The 15,992-nt window shown below is 45.5% G+C and overlaps 1 protein-coding gene across 1 annotated transcript in view; it reads left to right on the top strand.

Annotated features, from left to right (window-relative positions):
* Positions 1–427: 427 nt before the first annotated feature.
* Positions 428–15,992, top strand: part of htra1b (HtrA serine peptidase 1b) — a 43,612-nt gene continuing 28,047 nt past the window's right edge. The window contains exons 1-3 of the mRNA XM_063003217.1: positions 428–922; positions 13,242–13,344; positions 14,759–14,963. Of these exons, the coding sequence (XP_062859287.1) occupies positions 484–922; positions 13,242–13,344; positions 14,759–14,963 (747 nt within the window). The 5' untranslated portion in view covers positions 428–483. The remainder of the gene's footprint in view (positions 923–13,241; positions 13,345–14,758; positions 14,964–15,992) is intronic.

Genomic DNA, 15,992 nt, shown 5'->3' on the forward strand with positions numbered 1-15,992 from the left:
TTCACAATAAAATATAAACGTTTTTGTAGTTTGAAAGTGACAAGAAGGATCCAATAAGAAAACATGACATCTTCCGGGGGCTCCGGCTCCTGTGTTTCCTCACACAGTCCAAAGACGTGCAAGTGAGGTGAATTGGAGATACTAAATTGTCCATGACTGTGTTCGATATTAAACTTGTGAACTGATGAACCTTGTGTAATGAGTAACTACCGTGTGTGTCATGGTGGATGTAACCAAAGTGTAAAACATGACGTTAAAGTCCTAATAAATAAATAATAAATAAACCACAGCTCCTCCTGATTGAAGGGGACTGAGACTCTGATCCAGGTCCCGCCCCCTCAGTGCGCGTCACCGCGGCTGCACTGATCCCGGTGCGTGTTTATAAACTGCGCGCGCTGCACGCAGGAGGAAAATAGCTGCACGAGCGCGCGCTGCTTCTGTTTACTTCGCTTTCCTAGCGCGTGCAGTAGAATAACGAGGACAATGCTGCGGTCGGTGGTGTGCGCGTGCCTGCTGCTCTTCCTCGAGACCCGGAGCTCGTCTGACGCGCGACCGGCCGGCTGTCCCGAGCGCTGCGACAAGTCCCTGTGCCCGCCGGTGCCCGCTGAGTGCCTGGCCGGGGACGCCCTGGACCGCTGCGACTGCTGCCCCGTGTGCGTGTCGGGCGAAGGCGTGCAGTGCGTCACGGACGCGGACTGCACCGAGGGACTGCGCTGCTCCGTGCAGGGCGGGGTGGGCTACAGCGCAACGGTGCGAAGGCGCGCCAAGAGCGGCGTGTGCACGTGCGAAAGCAGCCAGCCGGTGTGCGGCAGCGACGGAGTGACCTACCGCAACGCGTGCGACCTGCGCGGGACCAGCGGGCGCGCGCAACGACTGTCCCAGCCTCCGGTCATCGTGGTGCAGAGGGGCGCGTGCGGTAAAGGTGCGCTCGAATCCTATAAACCTATAGCATGTGCATTGTGTGTATTATGAACTTTTGCGGGTTGCTACAGGTGAGTGCAAAAGTTTGCACACTCTTGTGTACGCTTTGCGCTCCGATGCCACCGCGACACTGATCATAATAGTTGCAGTTACTCATAATGTTTGTATTATGAACTTTTGCGGGTTTCTGCAGGTGAGTGCAAAAGTTTGCACACCCTTGTGTTTGCTTGATATTAAGCTTTGCGCTCCGATGCCACCGCGACACTGATCATAATACATAGTTGCAATTACTCATAATGTTTGTATTATGAACTTTTGCGGGTTGCTGCAGGTGAGTGCAAAAGTTTGCACACCCTTGTGTTTGCTTCATGCCACCGCGACCCTGATCTTAATGGTTGCAGTTACTCAAAAGGTTTGTATTATGAACTTATCCTACAGGTTAGTGCAAAAGTTTGCACACCCTTGTGTTTGCTTGATATTAAGCTTTGCGCTCCGATGCCACCGCGACACTGATCATTATAGTTGCAGTTACTCCAAAGGCTTGCATTATGAACGTATGCGGGTTGCTACAGATGAGTGTAAAAGTTTGCACACCCTTGTGTTTGCTTGATATTAAGCTTTGCGCTCCGGTGCCACCGCGACCCTGATCTTAATGGCTGCAGTTACTCAGAAGGTTTGCATTATATACTTTTGCGGGTTGCTACAGGTGAGTGCAAAAGTTTGCACACCCTTGTGTTTGCTTCATGCCACCGCGACACTGATCATAATAGCTGCAGTTACTCAAAAGGTTTGTATTATGAACTTATGCTACAGGTGAGTGCAAAAGTTTGCACACCCTTGTGTTTGGTTGATGTTACGCTTTGCGCTCCGATGCCACCGCGACACTGATCATAATAGTCGCAGTTGCAGTATTCTCTCTTCCCATTGGTTAAAACATGTACATACATTAATGCATCTGACGTGTTTTAGAATTTAGAATGTCCCTATTTTTCCATCCACTTACTGCAATGCAGTTCTTCTAGCAGCAAAAGCACACCAGATCACAGTACTACCACCACCATGCTTCACAGTACTACCACCACCATGCTTCACAGTAGGTACAGTGTCATTGGGTTTGAATGCATCACCTTTTCTTCTCTGGTCATTGTAGTCAAATACTTCCAGACATTTTTTTTCTCGTCTTTGTGATTAACACGAAAACTACAGTGTATTCAAACTTTACGATTCTCATTTTAGAGCACGCCATGGTGATATAAAACTCACTCGGCTGTGGACAGTCACATCTGTCTTTAAGAATCCTCTATTTCTTGGTAGACCTGTTTCTGCTGGACAAGTCTCATTTCTTTATAAGATAACGCTTGGACGTTTCTTCAAAACCTTGGCAAAGAGACCAGTGCTCCACTTACTTCATACTTATGGGACCTGAAGTGACTGAGAAGTGGCTCCACGTGACTTTTTTTGTTAAAAATTTATTTATGCATTTTCTCCCTTTTAGCGCATCCAGTTGCCCGATTGCGTCATCTTTCCTCTCCACCAATGTCGATCCCTGATCTGATTGAGGAGAGCGAAGCTAACCCACGCCCCATCCGACACGTGGGCAGCATGCCGTATGCATCTTGTCACCTACACTTTGACGAGTGCAGTGCAGCTCAGCACTGTGTACAGAGAGACACACCCTGACAGCACTCTTTTCTCATCTCTGTGCAGGCGCCATCAATCAGCCAGCAGAGGTCGTAATTGGCTTAATCCCACCCATATCTGAACAACAGGCCAATCGTTGTTCATATGGCCGCTCAGTCCAGCCGACAGGCAGAGCTGAGATTCGATACGATGTATTCGAGATCCCAGCTCTGGTTCCAGCGTGGGTTTTTACCGTTGTGCCACCTGAGCGGCCACTCCACATGACTTGATAAAAATTTGTATTTAGCGCACCCAGGTGGCGCAGCAGGATATTCCGCTAGCACACCAGTGCCAAGACTCTGAACTCCTCGGTTCGAAACTTGCCGTTGCCACCGGTCGACAGGGCACCATCTAGAGGGCATAATTGGCAGTGCCTGCAGCAGACAAGTCTCTGCTAGGGCGGGATGACCGGACTATGTGGGTGGGGTCTTCAAACGCAGTGTAAGGACCCTGATTGGCAGATAGAGAGGCGCCTGTGCAGAGTGCATAGGTGAAAAAGGGTTCCGCTAAGGGGTGCGTGCGGGTCGGAGGAGGCGTGAGCAGCAATATACCCACCTCGACTGCAATCAGGGATCCCCCAGCAGCGGTAGACAAATTGACTACACTAAACTGGTGAGAAAATGAGAGAAAATGCATCAATACAATAAAAAAATGGTATTTAGCAGAGCAGACTGAAGCTACGAAGTGGTTTTCTCCAGTCCAGGACGGGTCTGAAGAGAGAAGGACAAACCAAACTCTCTAACCCAGATGAACCTCCATGGTTCCTTCAGACTTGCTGATCTTAAGCTTTTCCTCTCAAGCTTTCCTGTAAATTTCTGGCTGGCGTCCAGCAGCCAGTGGTTGGGAGCCAGACGGCCACTGGCAGGGGTATAAAATAAATCTCTCAGTGCTTCCTAAGTGGTTGTTTTGGGTTCAGCATGGCTCAGCTGGTACTTTCCATTCAGAAATGCAGTTATGTGGGAAGTGGGAGGTTCTTCTAAAGCTCTCTGGGGTTTACAGAGGTGGTGGTTTGTCCCGGTGGAGTGGTGCTGAGATCACACGAGCAGGGTTCAGACATGGTTTGGTCAGACAGCTTCTTCACTGTGGTCTCTCATGAATGTTTGGCCTGGAACTGATCTGAAGATCCGTGTCATCAACACGTCACATGTAATTAAAGTACTTCAGGATGAATCTGAACAGCCTTCAGCGAATTTTCCTGTTGTGCAGCCATAAGACACTTGGTTTGTTGAGTAAATTAGCTCTAACAGATTGGGAAAGACCATATCCTGTTCCATATACACCGACCATGCATAACATTTTGACCACTGAGAGGTGAGGTGAATAACACTGATTATCTCTTCATCACGTCACCTCTTAGTGGGGGGGATATATTAGGCAGCAAGTGAACATTTGATACTCAAAGTTGATGTTAGAAGCAGGAAAAATGGGCGAGCGTGAGGATGTAAGGGAGTTTGACGAGGACCAAATTGTGATGGCTAGACGACTGGGTCAGAGCATCTCCAAAACTGCAGCCCTTGCGGGGTGTGTCCCAGTGTGCAGTGGTCAGTATCTATCAAAAGTGGTCCAGGAAAGGAACAGTGGTAAACCGGCGACAGGGTCATGGCCAAGGCTCACTGATGCACGTGGGGAGGGAAGGCTGGCCCGTGTGGTCCGATCCAACAGACGAGCTACTGTAGCTCAAACTGCTGAAGAAGTTAATGCTGGTTCTGATAGAAATGTGTCAGAATACACAGTGTATCACTGTTGCAGGGCTGTTTTGGCAGCAAAAGGGGGACCAACACAATATTAGGAAGGTGGTCATAATGTTATGCCTGATCGGTGTATTTGTATTTGCAAACATTTGTTTGCACGGATGAACTTGTGACCTAAAGTTGCTTATAGTTTATTCATTTCAGCGATTATCAAGGCTTACAATAACAATCAGACCTTATAACCAATGAGCATCAAACTCAAGACTCTCAAAAACAGTTTCTATTCTGTCACCTTCCTCCTATAGAAGCACAATACAAAGATGCAATAACATACATCTATAACGATATGTAATGTATTATTTATTTACATTTACATTTTCGGCATTTAGCAGACGCTTTTATCCCAAGTGACTTACTGTACTGCGACAGTATACTGATCAGCCATAACATTATGACCACCTTTCTAATATTGTGTTGGTCCGCCTTTTACTGCCCCCACAGCCCTGCAGCTGTGATGCTCTGTGTATTCTGACACCTTTCTATCAGAACCAGCATTAACGTCTTCAGCAGTTTGAGCTACAGTAGCTCGTCTGTTGGATCAGACCACACGGGCCAGCCTTCACTCCCCACGTGCATCAATGAGCCTTGGCCGCCCATGACTTTGTCGCCGGTTTACGACTGTTCCTTCCTTGAACCACCTTTGATAAATACTGACCACTGCAGACCTGGAACACCCCACAAAAGATGCTCTGACCCAGTCGTCTAGCCATCACAATCTGGTCCTTGTCCCAGATGCTTTCATCATCATCACATAAAAATCTTCTTCCCCTTAAAGCTTCTTCGAGCGTCCAAAAAGGTGGAAATCAGATGGAGCTAAATCCAGACTATAAGCATCTCTCAGTCTCTTAGACACGACCGATTACTCCTCCTACTACACCCTCACCGCTTATAACCAAAATATAAAAATGCGGCGCCCAGGTAGCACACCAGCGCCGAGATTCTGAACTTTTCGGTTCAAAACTCGGCTTTGCCACTGGATGGCTAGGCGCCATCTAGCAGGCATGATTGGCAGTGCCTGCAGCAGACACGTTTCTGCTAGGATGACCAGACTATCTGAGTGGGGTCTTCAAATGCTGTGTAAGGACCCTGATTAGCAGATAAAGAGGCGCCTGTGCAGAATGCATTGGTGAAAAAGGGTTCCACTAAGGGCTGTTGTAGCCTAGTGGTTTTGGTACTGGACTAGTAATCAGAAGGTTTCCGGTTCAAGCCGCACCACTGTCTCACTACACTGTTGGGCCCTTGAGCAAGGCCCTTAACCCTCAGTTGCTTAGACTGTATACTGTCACAGTACTGAAAGTCGCTTTGGATAAAAGTGTCTGCTAAATGCTGAAAATGTAAATGTACGTGCACTAAGGGCTGGAGGGTTGGAGGAGGCGTGGAGGACTGCAATCAGGGATCCCCCAGCAGCGGAAGACAAATTGACTACGCTAAATCGGGAGAAAATGGGAGAAATGCATAAATAAAATAGAATATATATATACAGTATAATATAATATAATATAATATAGAGTCCAGTCTAGAGTCCAGTGGCGGCGTGCTTTACACCAGTGCATCTGACACTTTGCATTGCGCTTGATGATGTAAGGCTTGGATGCAGCTGCTCGGCATTAGCTGTTCTTGAGCTAATCTGAAGGCCACATGAAGTTTGGAGGTCTGTAGCGATTGACTCTGCAGAAAGTTGGCGACCTCTGTGCACTATGTGCCTCAGCATCCGCTGACCCCGCTCTGTCATTTTACGTGGCCTACCTCTATGTGGCTGAGTTGCTGTCGTTCCCAATCGCTTCTACTTTGTTATAATACCACTGACAATTGACTGTGGAATATTTAGTAGCGAGGAAATTTCACGACTGGACTTGTTGCACAGGTGGCATCACGGTACCACGCTGGAATTCACTGAGCTGCGACCCATTCTTTCACTAATGTTTGTAGAAGCAGTCTGCATGCCTAGGTGCTTGGTTTTATACACCTGTGGCTGTGGAAGTGATTGGACCCCTCATATAATTGTTGTAATATATAACATTACTTGTTTTAAATGGGAACCCTTTAGTGTAAACAACTACACACTATGGGTGCAATTTGTAAGTCTATATTTCTTTTTGTTCTTTCCATGCTACTCTTGTACTGCTGTAACAAGTTCATTATCTTATCATACTTATAAATGGCTCTAAGTGACCGTTCCAGACTTCTAATATCTGTATAGAGCTCCCAAGACTTTCCTGTTTTAATGCTTGTGGTTGCAGAACAGTTGCAGAAATCATTAAGCAGTCATTAATCAGTAACAGCACCTATTTGTTTTGCTCTCCTTCCAACCCATGACATGATCAGTCAGGCTGAGCTTAATCCTCATCACTGCTCACCTGTCCGAAAATAAATGACCCCCCTGAGCTCTTCTGAGACTCGGAGCCAGAGCTTCGCTGCGCTGAACCTTCCAGCTGCTGCAGTGATGTCATCTCCATCTGGACGTGTGTTCAGGACGCAGATGTTATGTAACAAAATTAATTAGATACAGATGGAGGTCAGATCCAGTAGATCATTCTGTCTTCACGTTGGAAGTTCTCCTTTTCGGTACACTATATGGCCGAAAGTATTTGGACACTTAGCCATGAGCTTGTTGGACGTACCGTTTCAAAAACAAATGCTCCATATTTTCAGCAAGAATTACAACCACTCTTCTGAGAAATCTTTGGCATTTGTGCCCATTCAGTAAAAAAAAAAAAAGCATTTATATGGCTGGGCACTAATCAACTGGTCAAAAAAGCCTCAGTTGATGTTCCAGTTCATTCCAGAGCTGTCCAGTGAGGCTGAGGTCAGGGCCCTGTTCAGGTCACTGAAGTTTCTTCAAACCAAGCTTTTCTTTACGTCTACATACACTGATCAGCCATAACATTAAAACCACCTCCTTGTTTCTACACTCACTGTCCATTTTATCAGCTCTACTTACCATACTGACTGTAGTCCATCTGTTTCTCTACATACTTTTTTAACCTGCTTTCACCCTGTTCTTCAATGGTCAGAACCCCCACAGGACCCCCACAGAGCAGGTATTATTTAGGTGGTGGATCATTCTCAGCACTGCAGTGACACTGACATGGTGGTGGTGTGTTAGTGTGTGTTGTGCTGGTATGAGTGAATCAGACACAGCAGCGCTGCTGGAGTTTTTAAATATTGTGTCCACTCACTGTCCACTCTATTAGACACTCCTACCTAGTTGGTCCACCTTGTAGATGTAAAGTCAGAGACGATCGCTCATCCATTGCTGCTGTTTGAGTCGGTCATCTTCTAGACCATCAGCAGTGGTCACAGGACGCTACCCACGGGGCGCTGTTGGTGGATGATTCTCAGTTTAGCAGTGACAGTGGGGTGTTTAAAAACTCCAGCAGCGCTGCTGTGTCTTATCCACTCATACCAGCACAACACACACTAACACACCACCACCATGTCAGTGTCACTGCAGTGCTGAGAATGATCCACCACCTAAATAATACCTGCTCTTTGGTGGTCCTGTGGGGGTCCTGACCATTGAAGAACATTAGTAAAAGGAGGTTAAAAAAGCATGCAGAGAAACAGATGGACTACAGTCAGTAATTGCACAAAGTGCTTCTATATGGTAAGTGGAGCTGATAAAATGGACAGTGAGTGTAGAAACAAGGACAGCTGATCGGTGTAGAGTTTGCTGGAACAGGAAAGGGCCTCTCCTAAAGCCTTATCACGAATGGTGACTGAAAGAGCACAACGTCCCACAGACACACTCCAAAATCTAGTGGAAAGCCTTATCACAAATGGTGACTGAATGGGGACAACGTTGGAAGCATATAAATAATTCATATTATTGATTACATGAACTTTGAAGTTGAATTCTGGTTTTGTTCTTGATAGAACACGTGAGCAGAGACTATTTTGCATCCTTTTGCTGGGTTGGGTGGAGAAATTCAGCTCCTTTAGCATTGCACGCTGTGCTCTTGGTATGATCTTTGCAGGATGTCCACTGGTGAATGTTCAGGTCGATTTTTTTCTGTAGCTTGATGAGCTTCATGCAACTCTTTTGGTCTTCTTCACACCTTTAAAATTGTCCTTAAGAAAGCAAATCTAGTGGGTTTTTATGGGGTGGGGAACCTCTATAACCCACACTTCCAATCTCATCTGAAGGGGTTCACATACTTTTTCTTGCTGTGTAAGAAACTAGGGGTGGGTACAGAGTTCCTCTAATAACCAAAACATCAGACATGATTGGTTGAACTCATGAGGATTAAAGGGTTCATTTGAGGTACTCTGTGAGTCTTGAGATCTTTAGAAGTTTTGACCTGAATCTGTATCATCAGAACCGACGCCCATGTGATCCATCCATGCCTTGATGATGTTCCTGACTTGTGGTTTGAGGTCTGAATCCGAGTTCACGCCACAGAAAGTCAGTTTCAGCACGTTTGAGGCTGAAGTAACATTCCTCAGGCTGAATGTGTTCTCAGAAGCGCTTGTGTGCTGAGTGGGGAGCGTAGCAGCCAACACACACACACACACACACACACACACACACATCCAAAACCACCCACGGAACTGGGTTAGCGAGTGCGGAGTGGGTTCGCAAAGGAAAGCCAAACACACACTTAAGGTTCCTGGGGGACGGTGGACTGAGCCAAAGCTGAATAAATAAATCAATCAAAACATTTACTGGGATCTGAACGTCTCAGTGATCATACGATCATACACACCCGACCCAAGGTCCAACAAGGTGTCCTTGAAGGAAATTTCAGAAGGTGATTTGTACTGTATGTTAAGAAAAGTCTCATAGTGCTTCGCCTCACCCGGCGTTTACGTGGTGGCTGCTTTGGGTTTATTTTATGTGGAATTACACTTTGGGCAGATTGGGTTGGGTAGAAATTGTCACAGTGGTGCGCTCAGGTGGCTCAACAGTCCATTAGTCTGATACACCGCGCACACAGCACGCTGTTACTGAACGAGGGTAGAAACAGCGACTCCTACTGTCTGGTCAAATTACCTTTACGTGTGGTGGCAGAATACAGAAAGAATAGCGTGTTGCTCCAGCCTGCTGAGAGTTGCTGTTTGAATCCACCGCTGGCCAGTGTAAACATTTACATTTTCAGCATGTAGCAGATGCTTTTTATCCACAGCTGCAGTACTGTGACAGTATTCTGTCTAAGCATTTCATGGTTAAGGGCCTTGCTCAAGGGTCCAACAGTGACAACCTGGCAGTGGTGGGGCGTGAACCAGCAACCTTTTCATTTCTAGTTCAGTACTTTAACCGCTAGGCTATGACTGCCCTTAAACTTGATGCAGGAGGCTTGTCTTAGACTCCCCGGCCGACAGTGGCACCATGTGGCTGGCAGAGCTCGCAAAAGAGTGCACGGGGGAGTTGAGTACATCCAAAGAGACAGTTCAAGCTTAATAACACTGTCAGATTAGAAAGGATGTACTGAGTAATGCTAATGCTATTTATTAGATTAGATTAGAATGGTCAGGCTTGGTCAAGGTCACAGTGCACGCTCTATAAAACTAAACATAATAATTAATAATACAATAAAACATTAATAATAATTATAATAATATTAATAATAATAACAGTAACAGTAAAAGTAATAATAATAATTATAATAATAGTAGTAATAATAACAATAGTAATAATAATAACAATAATAATAATAATAACAATAATAATAATAATAATAATATTAATAATAACAATAGTAATAATAATAATAGTAATAATAACAATAATAATAATAATAGTAATAATAACAATAATAACAACAATAATATTAATAATAATAATAATATTAATAACAATAATAGTAATAATAATAACAATAATTGTAATAATAATAACAATTATATTAATAATAATAATAATAATAGTAATATAATATTAATAATAATAACAATAATAACAGCAATAATATTCATAATAATAATAATAATATTAATAATTAATAATGGGTTTGGAGGCTGTTATGTAATGCCATGTAAAGCTTGTTTGGCTATGGACAGTGACACATCTGCCGATTTGATTTTGTGGCTCTTGAAAAAAGGCACACTTAGTGGTTAAGGTGCTAAATTACTAATCAAAAGGTCACTGGTTTCAGCCCCACCACTGCCTGGTTGCCACTGTTGGGCCCTTAAGCACGGCCCTTAACCTTCAATTGCTCAGAATGTGTGCTGTCACGGTACTGTAAGGCACTTTGATTAAAGGCATCTACTAAATGCTTAAAATGTAAATGAAATGTGTCTGACCATTCAGACTTATTTCCCTTCAACAGAAAGCGACCAAGAGACCACTGTTCCACGTAGCTTTTAAACAGGAACATTCTAACTTGTCATATTTATATGGACACAGACACAAAAGTCACCGACCGTAGTCGATCAGAATCACTCACTCACTTTCTTAACCGCTTATACAATCAGGGTCGCGGGGGGGGGGGGGGGGGGGGGCACACAGTAACACCCTGGACAGTGCACCAGTCCATTTGCTGTGAGGCGACAGTGCTAGCCACCGTGCCGCCCTCGATCAGAATCACTGAAGATGAATTAGGAGAGTTATGTAAAGTTATGAAAGTTATGTAAGTTTAGGATCTGTAATAGAATTATTATCATTATATAAAAGTTGAACGTTTATCCAGATGTGCTTCTACAGCTCAGAGAAAGCAGATGCAGATGCATCACAGAGGCAAAACAGGTTCATAAATAAGATTCCAGTGACCGGAATGGAAGACGAGCTCTGGGTTTGAGTGACCGAGCAGACCGGCCGTCTCATCACCCACGCATTACACACGGAAAAACATCTAAACATCTGCAGCCCGTCTCTATCGTCCAGACTCTCCTGGTCCTTCATACAGACCGATGATCTTCACCCAGTTTGGTTTATTTATTCTAATCGTTCTGCTCAATTTCACCTCGTCCTGATTTAATAAAAAACAACAGCGAGGGCATTCAGCGGAGGCGCCGTTCCACCTCGAGGATCCGTAATATCCGGGGGCTCAGAAGAGCGGGAAAGTGTTCCAGGTGTTTTTGTTTTTTTACTGCAGATGTTACAAAAGCTGTTTCACAAGACGACACGTAACGAGTTACGTATCCGCAGGTTACCACAGGTCAGCCGCTCGCCGGCTTTGTGAGGTTTTCATTCATTTCCGTGGCTGAGCGGTTGGGGTGTGTTTGTAAACAAAGCACACAATCATGACCACAAGTCTCAGCGGGATCTGTAGGATCTTAGCGCCAAAAAAAACAAGAGCTGAAGAACTGCTGCCCAGAACCACAAGAACATCAAACCTTCAGTTTATAATAAAATGCCATAAAAAACTCTCAGCCAGATATATGTGGACACCTGACCATTAGCTTGTTTGCAGTTATTTACAGCTTTGTTCTTCTGATAAGCAATGAAAACGTTGTGTTTTTGGGGAATGAATGTTGATAAATGACAGGCGTCTGTTATTTGAATCCCCACAGTCATGTTCCAAAGTCTAGTGGAAATTAAATCTGTATAACAGCACAATAAAATCATCCTGCTGTTTTTTAAACCCTCTTGTGTTTCACTCCTGTAGGATAAGACTTTCCACTAGATTTCGGAGTGTGTCTGTGGGGCCTCTAGTGTGTCTATTGTGTCCACTAGATATTGGAGTGTGTCTGTGGGACGTTATGCCCATTCAGTGACCATTTGTGATAAGGCTTTCCACTAGATTTTGGAGTGTGTCTGTGGGGCCACTAGTGTGTCTATTGTGTCCACTAGATATTGGAGTGTGTCTGTGGGACATTGTGCCCATTTGTGATAAGGCCTTCCACTAGATTTTGGAGTGTGTCTGTGGGGCCACTAGTGTGTCTATTGTGTCCACTAGATATTGGAGTGTGTCTGTGGGACATTGTGCCCATTTGTGATTAGGCTTTCCACTAGATATTGGAGTGTGTCTGTGGGACGTTATGCCCATTCAGTGACCATTTGTGATAAGGCTTTCCACTAGATATTGGAGTGTGTCTGTGGGCCACTAGTGTGTCCACTAGATATTGGAGTGTGTCTGTGGGACATTGTGCCCATTTGTGATAAGGCCTTCCACTAGATTTCGGAGTGTGCCTATGGGACGTTGCGCCCATTTAGTCACCATTTGTGATAAGGCTTTCTACTAGATTTTGGAGTGTGTCTGTGGAGCCACTGGTGTGTCCACTAGATTTTGTAGTGTGTCTGTGGGGCCACTAGTGTGTCTATTGTGTCCACTAGATATTGGAGTGTGTCTGTGGGACATTGTGCCCATTTGTGATTAGGCTTTCCACTAGATTTTGGAGTGTGTCTGTGGAGCCACTGGTGTGTCCACTAGATTTTGAAGTATGTCTGTGGGATGTTGTGTCCATTCTGACACCATTTGTGATAGGGCTTTCCACTAGATTTTGGAGTGTGCCTGTGGGATGTTGTGCCCTTTCTGTCACCATTGTGATAAGGCTATCAGGAGGGCCACTAGTGTGTCTGGTGTGTCCACTAGATTTCGGAGTGTGTCTGTTGGACGTTGTGCCCATTCAGTCACCATTTGTGATAAGGCTTTCCCTTAGATTTTGGAGTGCGTCTGTGGGGCCACTAGTGTGTCCTCTAGATTTTGGAGTGCGTCTGTGGGGCCACTAGATTTTGGAGTGTGTCTGTGGGACGTTGTGCATTCCATTCAGTCACCATTTGTGATAGGTGTCCACATACAATTGGCCTTCACAAGTGCACGGAAACCTTTAACTTCACCTGATGATCTTTCAGAAGAGCTGACAGGTCTGTATTTATCTTACTATAGTCACACTGAGGGGGCAGGGGGTGTCTGAGACCTTGTGCATGTACCCAGTCGTGTGTATATCCTGTATGTATGTAGTCAGTAACTTATCGCATGTTAACATGTTGTTTTTTTTATTTTTTAGGACAGAGCGAGAATCCCGACAGCCTGCGCCACAAGTACAACTTTATTGCAGATGTGGTGGAGAAGATCGCTCCAGCTGTGGTTCACATCGAGCTCTTCCGCAAGTACGAGTTCTGACTCAAACGTTTTTACTGACTCTGAGTCACAGTGACTCAGTGAAGTTCATTTTATTGTAGCTTGTTGTTCATTTCATTTCTCAGCGTATGTTCTATATCAAGGTTTCTGTGAAGATAATTAAAAAATGCACAGCGCTAACTGACAGATTATGGGTACTGGGATGGTAGTGTTTTGAGCAGTGGGATGCTGAGTGGGTAGTGGTGTAATAGGGAGAGGCATCGTGTTGGAATGTTGGTGTTACAGACAGTTGGATGGTGTTGTAATTAGCAGTGGGATTGTGTGTGATGTTAGGATTTTGGGGAGTGGAATGGGGAGTGGGATGGGGAGTGGCATGTTGGGATTTGGCAAAGTGGGATGGTGGTGGGATGTGGGGATTTCGGAGAGTGGGATGGATTATAGGGTGTGGGATGGGGAGTGGAATTATGGTGGGATGTTGGGCTTTGGGAGAATGGGATGGTGCTGTTATAGGTAGTGGGATGCTGGTGGGATGGGCAGTGGGGTGGAGAGTGGAATGTTGGGGTTTGAGGAAGAGGTGCAATAGTGGTGGGATTTTGAATTTGATTTTGGTGGGAATTAGATGTTGGGATTTTGGGGAGTGGAATGGGCAGTGGAATGGGGAGCGGGATGGTGGTAAGATGGGCAGTGGGATGGGAAGTGGGACGTTTGGATTATGGGGAGTGGGACTGTGGTGGGAGGGTGTAATGTGTGGGAGTGGGATGATGGTGAGATGGGCAGTGGGATGGGGAATTGGATTGTGCTGGGATGTTGGTGGGATGTTTTTGGTGAGTTGGGATGTTGGTGGGATGTCCAGTGGGATAGGGAGTGGGATGTTGGTGGGAGGTTAGGATTTTGGGGAGTGGGATGGTGGTGGGAGGTTAGGATTTTGGGGAGTGGGATGGTGGTGGGATGAAGAGCCGGATGCTGGTGGGATGTTGGGGTTTTGGGGAGCAAGATGGTCGTGGGATGGGCATTGGGGTGGGGATTGGGATGTTGGAGTTTTATGGAGTGGGATTGTGGTGGGATGTTGGGGTTTGGGAGAATGGGATGGTGCTGTTATAGGGAGTGGGATGGTGGTGGGATGGGCAGTGGGATGGGGAGTGGGATGTTTGACTTAATGCAGAAAGAAATCGATTGATGAGTAGGTCTGCACAGAATCCTAATTAAAACCTCACCAACACCTTTGGGATGAATTGGAATAGTATTTTTTAAATCCCAGTAGTCTTGTTCCAAAATGTAGTGTAAAGCATTCTCTAAAACCAACACACTGCAACTCTGTAATAACGTGCATGGGTCTGCATGATAACAGCGAGAGTGGTGTAAAGCACACCAGCACTGGTCTCTGCAATCAACAATAAAATCATCCTGATGTTTTTTTAACCCTCTTGTTGTCCGTTCCTGCAGGATGGCTTTCACCAAGCGGGAGATGGCTGTGGCCAGCGGCTCGGGCTTCATCGTGTCCGAGGACGGAATGATCGTCACCAACGCTCACGTGGTGGCCAACAAGCACCGGGTCAAAGTGGAGCTGAAGACGGGGGCCACGTTCGACGCTAAAATCGAAGACGTGGACGAGAAGGCCGACATCGCCCTCATCAGGATCGACACTCCGGTGAGTTCTCGGTCCGGTCTCAATGACTTTTGAAATAGAATGCAAAAACTAATACTGATGTTTACTAAAGATTCTCATTGATTTGAGAGAACAGATTTGCAGTAAACAGTAAAAAAAAACACCAGTGAACCTCATGGCCTGTGAACTTGGGTTCTTTTCAGGACCAGTTGTGCGATTTTTCCTTTTTTTGTCCTGCTCGGGCGCTGAGGAATGCTGCGCTTGGCAACCCGTCTGAGGAGAGAGATTCCTGATAATCGGAGGAGATGAGAGATTTAAATAGCTTGGCGTCTGGATGTATTTTTATAAAGGTTTATGATTTCAGCATCTGAGCATCTACATTTGGACATATGCCCAGATCTGTCAACCCGCGTTCGAATCCCAGCGGTACTGAGATTGGGGAGTGGCAGAACCCTGTGATAAATTGGCTTCCTGTCCAGGGTGTTCCTGTGTGCGCTTAGTGTTCCCTGGTGGAACTGGGTCCGCCACGACAGGATAAAGCGATTTATGAAAATAAAAATGAAATAATTACTGCGGATAGTTCACAAATGACTGGACGCTCAGTGTTAGGACACCGTGAGGACGACTGTAAGACTGATGATAGTAAAGCAAAGAACCTGAATTTGGAAGAACTGACCTGTCATCCCTACATTTACGACACTCCATGTGAGTACTGATTTATGGTCCTGCATAATTGGTGCCCCGTGTGGTGACCTGTGTGGAAGACTGACCCATTCTCTGCATAAGGGCACATATACAGTACATGAGAAGCGACCGCTTTTGAGCTGGCTGTGCCATTGTTTCCTTTGGAGTGTGCCGGTGCCGCTCATCTTGCCGCTGCGCTTCCCTAAGCGTTGGGCTCGTGGCTCTGAGTTCATCTGATTGAACTTTGACCCAGTTTGCCGCTGACCTTTTCAAAGCTCCTCCAATGAGACGAACTGTTTGATATGACGTGGCAAAAGCGACTCAGGCTGTTCGGATATCACTTAACATGAACAAAACTTAACGTGACTTATTGTACTAAAATATTGA

This window comes from Trichomycterus rosablanca, chromosome 10 (assembly GCF_030014385.1).
Source record: "Trichomycterus rosablanca isolate fTriRos1 chromosome 10, fTriRos1.hap1, whole genome shotgun sequence".
Taxonomy (NCBI): domain Eukaryota; kingdom Metazoa; phylum Chordata; class Actinopteri; order Siluriformes; family Trichomycteridae; genus Trichomycterus; species Trichomycterus rosablanca.